Genomic DNA, 12,087 nt, shown 5'->3' with positions numbered 1-12,087 from the left:
TTTGTTTATTTGTTTGAGTAAAGAGAGCACACATGATTTAAAAAATGTTTGCTCTTAGGACAATATAATTTCTCGTACGTCAGTCAGTCTTGTACGGCTGCATGACGACACCCCAAACGTCATCACTAGGCACAAAAGCTAAATCTATAACCACAGAAATGATCCATCTCTCGAAGTCTGTTCACACATCACACTCTTGTTCCAGGAATCCAGTGTAAACACCGCAATTTGACTAAAATATTCAACAGAGTAGCCTAAAAACATGCCAAACAATCCAGTACGTCACATTAAACGCAAGATTCTTGTGCGTCACCGGACGCTGAAGGCAATGACTACTTTCGTTTTTCTATTTCTCCCGTTGCTTTCGTTTTTCCGGGGAAGTCACTCAAGAAAACAATTATATCCGGGCACTTTTGAAGACCCGTTCAAAACAAAAGTGGGCGAAATTCGGACTTTCGGCACGTCGCAAGTTGACGACAATCACGGCGAATATTAAACAGCCGACCGAAATCATAGATCTGGGAACCCAATGTTCCTTTCGCGCATCACGGCTTTTGAAGTATTGAATAAACGATGAAAAGCAAAAAGATTTAACCAGCTACGGTGATTCTACTGAAAAATAATGGTGTTTTCTGAAACACCTAGTCCGTGACGACACGACTGATGCACAAGTGATCCGAATTGTTCGTTTATTTGCAAACAAATAAACCGATTTATTGAGCAAGTTAACCTTTCTCGATGTCAAATAGCATATGATCAAAGCACACATTTAAAAAAAACAACCCAAAAATACTAAATTTTGGACATTCTTGGAAGTTTGCACTGGTGTGCTCAAAATGACACTCCAGGAATCACTAAAAAAATGAACATTTTTGGCACAAAATTTACAAACTCAAGATTGTAAAGCTGACATGGGGTCTGAAACTGCTAATGCAGGTTCTACGTCCTATGTTTGACATGTGTATAAGTTTTGGAGGAATAAATACTAATACATCACATTTTATGCACACTAATGTGAGATGTGTGTGTTTTTCCCCACGTTTTGGCAAAAGGCGTTATATTGCATTTTTAAAACCGCTTGTTTCATGTCAAACTGATCAATAAAGCATTACCCAGACGTAGAATACATTTATCTTTGACTTCCAGGTCAAACTAAAGGCCTTTTAGCTCGTCCTTTTTTTTATATTTGGCGCGTACTATAATACAATAATAACTTTGCATCGGTCGGTGATACCGTCCAGACATTGTTACGGACCTCGACTACCGGACGCTGCCACCGTCCAGACATGGTTAAAGAGTTACAGTTTCGAAAAATAGTAGAGAATCTTTGGTCTTCCTTTGTTTTTCTGGAAAAAAATCTCAGTATCTTAACCGAATGTCTAGACTTTGGAGAGATCCGAAAGAAATATGATAAATCTCCAAACAATACACACCCGAGGAGACTATCCTGAAGCCTCCATTTTCACTGCGGAGGCCACTGCCATTGACATGGCACTGGACTCTGTAGAAAATTCTCCTAACAAATCTTTCCTTATCCTTTCTGACTCTCTGTCTTGCATCACCTCACTCACAAACTACACACTCTTACATCCAAAAATAGTTAGGCTACAACAGAAAATTCATACACTATCCGAAACAGGAAAAAACATCATGTTCGCATGGAATACCCAGCCATGTGGGCATCCGAGGAAACGAGCAGGTAGACGACCTGGCAAAGAAAGCTTCATTCCTTCTTTTGGGATCAACGACAAACACTCTCCCACAGACTGACTTTAGAAATAAAGTAAAAAAGTACACCTCCAGTCTGTGGGAGAGCCACTGGGAAAAGCAGAAAAATGATAAACTATATGAAATAAAACCCAAACTAGAACAGCGAAATCCTTCGGACCTCTCCAGAAGAGACGAAGTCATTTTTACTCGATTGCGCATCGGATACACGGCCCTGACCCACAAATACCTCTTACAGAGAGATAAGAAGCCGTTCTGTGTCGGATGCGACACAGATTTTACCATTAGACACATCTTACTTAACCGAATGTCTAGACTTTGGAGAGATCCGAAGGAAATACTATAAATGCAAGAAATTGCAAGACATTTTTTCCGTCATTGTTCCCAGCAGAATTTTGAATTTTATAAAGGCCATTGGCCTTTATGGCGAGTTGTAGAGTGAATTTGATACTATTTAAAATTTTTATGTTAACTAGAAAAAATATTTCAGATCGAAAAATATATATATGTCTACACTGATTTTTAACATTTTAAAGGCTAAAAGCTAACCAACCGTGCAGTAAAACTTTTGTGAAAGTATACAACTTGTGTTTCACGCGCTCATATGACCTTAGCAGTTGCGAGCGCCGTAAAACCCCATACTACTACTACTACTCTTTAGTCTTAGTCACGTTCAACGAGAGGTTGGATCCGACGAGAACAATAAGCTGGTTCCGGCATCCTCGTTAAATGCGACACCCACTGTAGATTTTTTGGGGACAGGTAATAGATACATGTATAGTGTATCCAACAGACATATACGCTTACAAGACGCTTTGCAAGATGCTTTTATTTTTTTGTTCAAATTACTATTTTCCCCTCTATTATCTTTAAGCTCACATACAGGCCAAGGCAAACACACTTCAACAAATCATGACAAATGCTTTCCCTTTTCTCTTTTCCAATGCACCTATAGATCAAAATTTCTATGCAATCTTCATGGCTGGCAGCTTTTGGAAACTTTAAAAAAAAACAATTTATGTTATGACAATTCCTCTGCAAGCCTATAAGATTTGTACAATTCAATGCATCAGAATTGTTTGTATTCAGTTATATTTTCTCTTTTGATTTCAGCAAAAGCTAACAACTGTCTGATGAAAGGTATAAAAGAAGTGCAAAAAGGTTTGCGTAAAGGAGAGAAAGGGTAAGTGAGAGTGTTATGATTAAATTTAATCTTTAAAGGGGGGGGGGCTACACCTGAAGGCTATCTCTCTTATTACCAGACCAAATTTTACCAAATTTCACATAAAAAGCATAGTAAGGAGTCTTAAAGTCCACAATCAAATTTGAGAAAAAAGTTTCACTTCCATGGATACAATTTTTGGGTTCTTATATTATGCGATGAAATAATTGTAGGAGAACTCCCAAAAACTATTTTTTCTCAAACCGGGCATGTTTATCATCACCATTTCCCCATAAAGTCAATATTTTCTTTTTCTTTATCGGACGTTTTCTCAAAACACAACTTTTCTCTTAACTTTTTCATCTAATCTTCATTAAATTTTCACAAAATGAAGAGAGGATGCAATACTAAAAAAAAATTCTGTTGAATGTTTGATAATGTGGAATAGATATTTGCTGGTTGTGTCTGGAGTATGGATTTTCACGGATTTTTGCACACTTGAATGCTACCTCAGGAAAAAATTCATTAAAAATTTTCGTATTCGTTTAGGAAAAAAAATACAACCGAAAAATTTTTAGACTTAATGTTTGTTAACATGCATGCATGCAAAAAAAAATCAATTTCCATGAGCAATAAGTGCGATATTCATTATGTAAGACATATCAACAAAATCTAATATGGCCGCCGCATCCATGGAAACGAAACTTTTTTCTCAAATTTGATTGCAGATTTTAGGACTCCTTACTATGCTTGTTATACGTGTGAAATTTGGTAATATTTGGTCTAGTAATAAGCAAGATAGCTTTCATGTGTAGCTTCCCCCCCCCCCCCCCCCCCCCCCCCCCCTTAGTATAGTCCAGTAGCCATACTGTTACACTATATCATGTCATCACTGCCGCAATCAATCCACTTAGTTTCAAATATGCACTTCATATTCGTATGTCATGACAAAGTCACTGACTGTAGTAAAAGAGCAGAGTAAAACAAATAATAAAGAGGGGAGACAATTGATGAGGCGGGCATCAAAAGCAACCATCAATCTTAATGATGCAGTCAAGTAATCGATAATGTTCTGTTCGTGACCATATTACCCTTGGCAGCTCTGAAGTTCATGAGCTGGAGTCTGGCATGAGTAATGGCAAGCAGTTACCATAGCTTTTACTTGTGATTATGTAGGAACCAGTTGAATCTGCCATGTCCATTTGAAATAATCGAAATTGTTCTAAGACAGTCTCCTATTGTCAATGAGTAAGGTGTTCTTTATACACTGTGCCGTTATTATGGGTTTTTTTAAATGTTCAAGGGGGGGAATGAGAAGTGACTGTACAGGCAACTTGTCTGTCGGAGTGAGAGCAGGTTCAACTGTATTTTGTTGTTGATTTGTTTCATCACAGTATTTTCTCACACTTTTATTTCAGAATTGTGGTTTTGGCTGGTGATGTGAGCCCAATGGATATAATTTCTCATATTCCTCTTGTGTGTGAAGAGTCTGACATCCCGTATTGCTTCACACCATCAAAAAGGGTATGTATTTTTAAGAAAAGGTAGTACTGCTCAATCCCCTGACAATTTACAATACATTTCAATTTATCAGTTGAACAATGGAGGAAGATAAAAGGGTGAATTGGAAGGCTGCTTCACCTCAACATATGTCTCGCACATTGCGTTGCCCCCTAGTTATGATCTGTCATTTGTCTTGAAATTTTATTGAGTACAGTCAAACTTGTCCATAACAGTCTTTCAAGATCACAGAAAAGTGTCGGAGCAGAGTCCGAGTTATGGTCACTTACAATGTTTAGCATATGAAAATGAATTCTCACATGATACATAACCACCAACAACACATAGGCTAAAGCAAAACATTCTCTTCCAAGTTTCCTAATATTTTTTGTTTAATGCTGTCTTTCTATTTCGTTTCCACCAAAATTATCTATCATAAGAGCTATTTCATAAAGGAATGCTGCCGACAGATTGAAACACCCCCTGTAGAATAGTCATTCACAAAACACGAGAGAAATCAAGCAAATCAACAAGCAAAAAAACCCTGACTCAGGCAGTTGATGGCCACTGTAAGACAGACATCGCACTGCCTGTCATGTGATTGCTTGACATTTGCCGAAGACAGCGGCAGTGTTTTATTACTGGCTGTCACATAAAGTGTGGACAGTGGTAGTGTGCTCAATTCATTGAACACTCGGACATAGTGGGTTTATGCGCTGCACTAAGTATCGTCTCCTTTTGTTTAGTAGGTAGTGCCTAGCCTGGCCATAAGCCCAGCTGCTTCTTTTCATTGATTGGATATACCAACTTGGTCTGAGGGCAGGTTTGCAGAAAACTTTAGTTGGAAGTGACACCACTGTGAGCAGATTCTGAGGCCATCAAATTGACTGACCGAACGCACTGGGCAGGGACTGCTATGGGCTGGTTAGAAATATTGGAAAAACACAAAAAAAGTGTTGTGGAACAGTGGCCATTTGTACAGGTGACGGCTAAAGCCGGTTCTACTGTTATTTGTATGTAACTTTAAATGTCACTGACCGTTAAAAGGGAATGTGAGTGCAGCATGGCCTGTATTAATACTCTATCAGGAGTCAGCAGAGTGTGTTAAACTCCAGTGGTGTTCCCCACACCCTGGCATGGAGCATAGGCTGACAGGTGGCCACTTTGATTCTGCCACAGGCCTGTGATAATTATTATGAGCTGTGGTAGTCTTTTACTGCTGTGCCAACCTCCTTTGAAGGTAGTCTACAAAATGCTCATTTGGGTAGAGGTCCTAACTAAGAACGACCATGATTTTTTTAAATGTTGGCAACAGTTGTCTTGTTGTAGAGTGAGGTTACCAAAGTTGTGAAGGTGTGCAATAACATTACACAGTTTTGCAGTTTTTGACTTGGCCTCATCCGAAGCCATTGTTTCAATAAAAATTTACATGCAAAGTGACTATTCTGACTGGAGTCCGATTAGACAAAAATTATATTCAGTTTCAGACTCTGAATTGAGTCCAGCATGACGTCTGTTCCGACTTCCAACCCTTGTTCCTAAATTTTTCCAGCATTTACTAATTTTTTAACGATTATAATGATAACAATCGAGACGTGAGCTTTAATATCCAGTTACCATTGTATAAACTGGCCCTCTCTGCATCATTAGCCATTAGCATGATAAGTTGACCTTGCCAGGGGCAAAGTTAATTATGTCAATCAATGAGATTGCGCATAGCGATCTCTCACTCTCAGCTTGCTGGGGGGAAGAGGCCACAGCTGTCGATTTTGTGCTGTGTGATTTTTTTAAAAGTTAATTACAGAAAAACTATAACACAACAAAATGAAATTAAACTTGTGGAAAGACAAATGGTGGTGGAAGTAATGATGATGCTGTAGGCTTGTGGTGGAGGAAAGACCCCGAGTTGTCGGTTATCGTGTACTTAGACTTAGACACTGACACTGCCATTGGGCAATGAGAGTGCAGACTTTTGACACAATTACAGTCCTAGTAGGTAATTCTAGTTCTAATTCTGGTTTTACGTAAAATCCCCCGAGGACAGTTATATTATGTAACCTCCTTATACTCGCGTAACTCACTTAGAAGCCGAGTCTGAATAAATAAAACATTTTTTTTTTACCCAAGTCCGAATAGATGATACCTATATATATATAGAGCTGGCCAAAAATTTAAGCAGGTCCTGTTTGACGTATCTTGATGCAAAGCCACAATTTGTGTTGACAAGGCAGTTGTTATCTTTGCATTGGTTTCACACTCATGTGTCTTGGCTGTAACTTATGCTGAACTGACTTTCAGCGGAAAGGAGGATATAATATTCTTGGCTGCTTTCCAGACTCGTTCAAGTTCTATTTGGCCCTATCCAGTGGCTGCTTCTTGGATTATATGCTGTTAGATGAAATTCAGTCACTTTGCTGGATCTGTCAGAAGATACACTGTTACAGTCACAGCTGGTGCTGTGATTTTTGGCTGGAGATTGATGCCCCTTAACTTCTGACTTCATTTCTGGCTTTCTGTTTCAGTTGCTACCCTGAATGCTTTCTGCGTGTTTTCAGTAGATTGGTCAGTTTAAGTAAGGATGCTGTGAATAAACGTAATTTTCCTTTTCTCTCTTTATTTTGTGTTGTGGGGTTTGATAATTTGTTCCCACTATGAACAGTTATCATTTGACCACCTCCCTTGGGCTTATTGGTCCTAAACGTCCTCAAGACTTTGTAAATCTCATTCATTGGATATCATATTGTTCGTTTACATGAGCTGAAGGAATGAACAATGGCTTCTGCAAATATGCTTATTGAGTAAACATAGATTGAAGATCTTCTTTACCCCTTCAATGCTGCAGGTAAATAGACCCCTGTGCCTGGGGAAATCTCCTGAGCCTGGTAAATAGACCCCTGTGCCTGGGGAAATCTCCTGAGCCTGGTAAATAGACCCCTGTGCCTGGGGAAATCTCCTGAGCCTGGTAAATAGACGTCTGTGCCTGGGGAAATCTGAGCCTGGTAAATAGATCCCTGTGCCTGGGGAAATCTCCTGAGCCAAGGAGGCTCAGGGGAGACCCCACTCTACCTCCCATAATTGTTATATTTATGAATATTTTCTCATGAATTTCTGCATGTACATTCTACTTTGGACGATGTTTCTATTAATATAATTTTAGGGGGATTTCATTGAAAGATAGATGGAGAAAAGTTGATTAGTAACATGATGCCAAAAACACCACCACCAAACAACGTAAAACAACACACATTCGAGTAATGATAAACTGAGATTTTAAAAAAGGGGAATACGTGTTGTGTGAGAGTCCTCACGTAAAGAGGAAGTGACAAGATGCTTTTCCTACCTTATACAACGCTCGCACAATCTATACATACATGTAAGCCCATCTGTGTTTACTGCCAATATATCATTTTTGTACGGTAAATGTGTTAGATCTAGATGTAAATCTAATCGTCTCTTTCACATATGGGGGGGTAAACATAAAGGGAAGGTACTTCAATAGTAATTACAAGATTTTAGCAGTAACTTCCCTTATAATGTGTATCAAGATAATCTGTCACTGTCCCGTAAATTCTACCGGCCATATGCACAGCGCTACCCGGTTTGGGCTCAGTAGCGAAGAGGTCAGCACGGTTGTACAGAGATTTTCTTTGTTTTTCACAGAGCAGTTTTATTTTAACATTTTTGCCAGAAGTTTGCCATTACTTACACTTACATGTCAGTTTATGTTACTATTCACATGTGATTTTTATGTATGTGTTTGATAATTCGGCACATTATTCCATCTTTGCAGGAGCTTGGAGAAGCATATGGTTCAAAAAGACAGGCATGCATGGTGCTCATCAAAGAGCATGAGGACTTCAAGGATGAGTTTGTGGAATGTAAAACAAAGATTGGAGAGCTTCCACTTCCATATTGATTTTTATATTTTTATTTTCAAGGAAAGGGGACTGTTCGAAAGTTTTTAAAAAATCATAAACTAAAAAGCCAGATGATCTTGTTGGAACGTAATTTTAATGCTAGAGTTTTGGTATGAATGAAGTGCCTGAGAGAGTGGGTTGTCTATTTTGAGAAAGACAGTGGACCATGATTGATTTGTAATGCCTACTGATTTCCATGTTTATTTCTGAGCCATATTCCTTTTTTGTTTTGAATTATTTGTCCTAGATCAAGTGTAATAAGTTTAAAAGCACTGAATTCTAGAGGTTGATTTTGAATAGGACATTCTAGAGGTTGATTTTGAATAGGACATTCTTTGTAAACTGGTGTGAGGCTTTAGTTGTGCTCAGTTTTGCTCAATCGAGGTACTGATCTAATCACATGATCTGCTGTTGGCAGTTGCCATGTTCTTACCTGTGATTTGAGTGGTCAGTCACAGGATTGATAGAGAACTAAGTGATTTTTGCTTTGTCGTGTTATTTAGCTGTGGGGGGTTCTGTGTAAATGTAGCTTGTTTCTTTCAATTATCTCCATTAATATTGGATCTGTGGCTGTTTTGACCACAGGATTTCACAAAGTTGTTGTAGCTTGTTCACTTTCCTCTGTCCGCGTGAAAAAAATTTCGATCTCATTTATTAATTTACCTAGAGCAGTAGAGCAATGCCCACAAAACTTTGCATCGCATGTCTGCAGGTCAGCGACCAAACAAAATATTTTAACAAATAATCTTGATCTAATAATAACAAAGAATTCTCCTTGGACCCAATATTAACCCTTTAGTTGCCAGGGGTATGCATTCCTACTGTCGGTGCTGATTTTCAGCTGAGCTCATCACCCAGGACAGCAGCCTAATGTCTCGGTGCTAATGGATGCGCGGTCTAGATCTAGCTTTCTCGTGACATTATATTTCAGGCGGCGGGTCTTCGATTGTTTCACTTATCTCACTTTTCTTATTCCTTATTTCCTGCCATCTTACTCCTACTTTCGAATAACCTGCAAATCTTAGGCAAAAATATTATTTGCCTTTTTAAAGTTATTTCAATATTTATGTTTTACAAGAGCACGCAGCCGCCCTCAAGCTTAAATCTGATTTTTTTCTATCACTTTCAAGCCTAGCAGTAAAAAAATAATACTAGCAAATTTGATACCAATATGCGCCTTCTATTCCCGAATACGGATCTGCGCAGCGCTTGTGGCTGAAAACTCAGTACTGAAGAATTAGAGCCAGGTTATTAGCGTGCCGTACGTGTAATGTAATATAGGCAACTAAGAGTGGCAAATTTTGCCAACTTCTGTGACGTACCCGGTACATGGCAAGGCGCAAAAAATTACGCATTTTCATGACGTACCAGAAACCAATGAAAGGGTTAAAAACCACTCTTTGGATGCGTCTTACAGTACAGTAACCTTGCCTACAAATTGCTCATTATTAGACAATGACACTCTGGTCCCATATTCCAGTGTAAGCTTGTAGATATTATCCCCCGGCTGTCTAGATATCGCCACGGGAGTCTCAATAATTACTCTCCCCGTCTCCTAAATCATGTTTTTAGGCGAACGTTAAAGTTTGGTGTTGAGAAAAATATGTCAACTTTTAAATGTTTTAGGTGTATGCTGTAAATCCCCTATTATTTTTTGTATCCGCTTTAGGCTTACATGAAATAAAACATGTCGGAACCTTAGTTTGCAGTGACCTTTATGAACGGGCTTTCCGCTTCTGTTGGTCATTCAACTTTGAGACTTTTATGCAAAGATCTGAGAAGATTAATAAACAGAGCGGTTTCATTTTATATTGCTTTTATCTCAGTCAGGTGAAAGTGGTCAATCCAGCAAGCCATTGCAACAAGATGTGTCAAATCTTGTGAGATACAGGACACACTTTTGTCAGCAGGCGTTCTTTCAGTTAATTTCTTGTGGATTTTTTTTTAATGGATGTCACATGCTTGCAATACGGTATCTTCAAGTACGATTGTTCTATCATAGTGTTTCACCATGTACCATAACAGTGGCAAAAATATGTTTGACCATTAAATAAAAAATATATGAACAATGCCCATTGTTTTCTTTTATCCTCTTCTGTGCCGATTTTTTAGAAAAGTTAAAGTTATTTCATTCTGATTGCATTTATTAAGCTACTTCTTTGTTGCATCTGTACGTGTATCAAAATCAGGACGAGCTCATCTATAATCAATGGTAATGTGTAAAGTAGAAACAAGTTTAAAGAAGATCCCATAGTTGTACAGTGGAGTCCACTTATAACGAGTCCTGAAATAACGAGAAGTCTGGTATATAAACACTATTCTAAAACCTGGGTGGGGGGCCTTCTTTATCTTTGTAACTAAAATACTGTTGTAGTGCAATTAGACAAACATGCGAGTCGGTTATAGCGGAATATTGCTCCTGCTGTTCACAACGCATATAGGCCAATTATACATATATGTAAAACCTCGCAAGTTGTGAAACTTGTAGGTGAACTAGCGAAATAAAGAATGGGAGAGCCCTTGTGTGTCAACAATGAAGGCCGGATTGAATGAGTGGAGAGGGTGTGGCATGCTCAAAGTAGCAGAACGCATCGCGTGATAGGCCAGCCTAGTCTAGATTATCTAGGCATACCATGCCTTTCTCTTCTCCGATGCGGGGACGGAGAGGTCACAGTGCTGGGATGGATGGAGCGAATGTGTGACGTGCGCGAGTGGATGGAACGCACCACAGGGCGTGGTGTGGTGGGGGACAACACAGCGGATGAGTTACCCGAGAGCTCTTTCTTTCTGATCGCCAATGCCGAGCTGTCAACATCGCAAGCGCTAGAGAAAGAAATCTGAATCGAAGTTTGATCAAGTATGACCTAGAGGTCATGTTGAAACAAAATCATCATCAGGGGAGATAACAAAAAGAAATAAAAACACCGAACTCGTAGATTAGGCCTACTTTATTATTTCCATTGAATTTATTAATTTATTACAGGATCCCTTATTACGAGAATCCTGGTATAATGCACTTTTCACACCGGTCCCCTCCCTCTCGTTATAACAGGATTCCACTGTATAATTTGAGCATGCAGTTTTTGCAACTTAAGAAAGTATTCAGTAGTGCTCTGGTGAAATGTGTAGCGACATGGTGGAATTGGCGCTCATCAATTTTTGGGCATGTGGTATTATCATCATAAAGCTTGTTCATTTGTCTTGCCTTTGCTGAAAAAATTACACACGTATCTTGAATAGGAGTCCAGATATTTGCAATTGAAGGAGATGGGGTTGCTTGGTTTCAGAAGTAAAATTAGCGAGAAAATGGTCAATAGTTTGGTGACTACCAAAGCTTGAGAGTCCTTGGAAAATGCAAATGTACATCTTTTGTGCCTTTTGTGAACATTTTTCAGTAAAATTCACACATGAATGTTTTTAAATGGACATTAAAGATGTTGAGTCGAAAAAGAAAATTAAAAAAAAATTGCCCAGCGTCCATAAAGATGTAGACTGTAGATTTCTTTGCTTTCATTATTTTGACAAGCCCCCGATTTCACCACTGCCTCGCAAATTTTTTTTTTAAGTGTTTTAAGACGCTAGCAACTACATACGGTTATATAAGCTCGCGGGACACATTAAACATTTTCAGACACACTCTCCTTCAAAAAAAGCTGCGGTCCACCGTGACCGCAACAAAACAAAGACAAAGGTCACCAACAATCAAAAAAAAATTTACCGAACCCGTGCTTTCAAAATAAATAAAAATGGCAGTTCTTCAGTGGAACATTCGCGGTTTGC

At 38.8% G+C, this 12,087-nt stretch overlaps 1 protein-coding gene across 1 annotated transcript; it reads left to right on the top strand.

The window, feature by feature from the left end:
• Positions 1–2,841: 2,841 nt before the first annotated feature.
• Positions 2,842–10,378, top strand: LOC101858163 (H/ACA ribonucleoprotein complex subunit 2-like protein; the record flags this gene model as incomplete). Its single annotated transcript, XM_013091388.1, is given in 3 exon segments — positions 2,842–2,911; positions 4,309–4,414; positions 8,181–10,378. Coding segments are annotated over 3 exon segments (302 nt in total), but the record flags the coding sequence as incomplete, so codon positions are not given.
• Positions 10,379–12,087: the final 1,709 nt, after the last annotated feature.

Source organism: Aplysia californica, unplaced genomic scaffold (genome assembly GCF_000002075.1).
Source record: "Aplysia californica isolate F4 #8 unplaced genomic scaffold, AplCal3.0 scaffold00035, whole genome shotgun sequence".
Taxonomy (NCBI): Eukaryota; Metazoa; Mollusca; class Gastropoda; order Aplysiida; family Aplysiidae; genus Aplysia; species Aplysia californica.
Note: the sequence above shows the minus strand (reverse complement) of the source record. Positions and strands in the feature narration are given on the sequence as shown.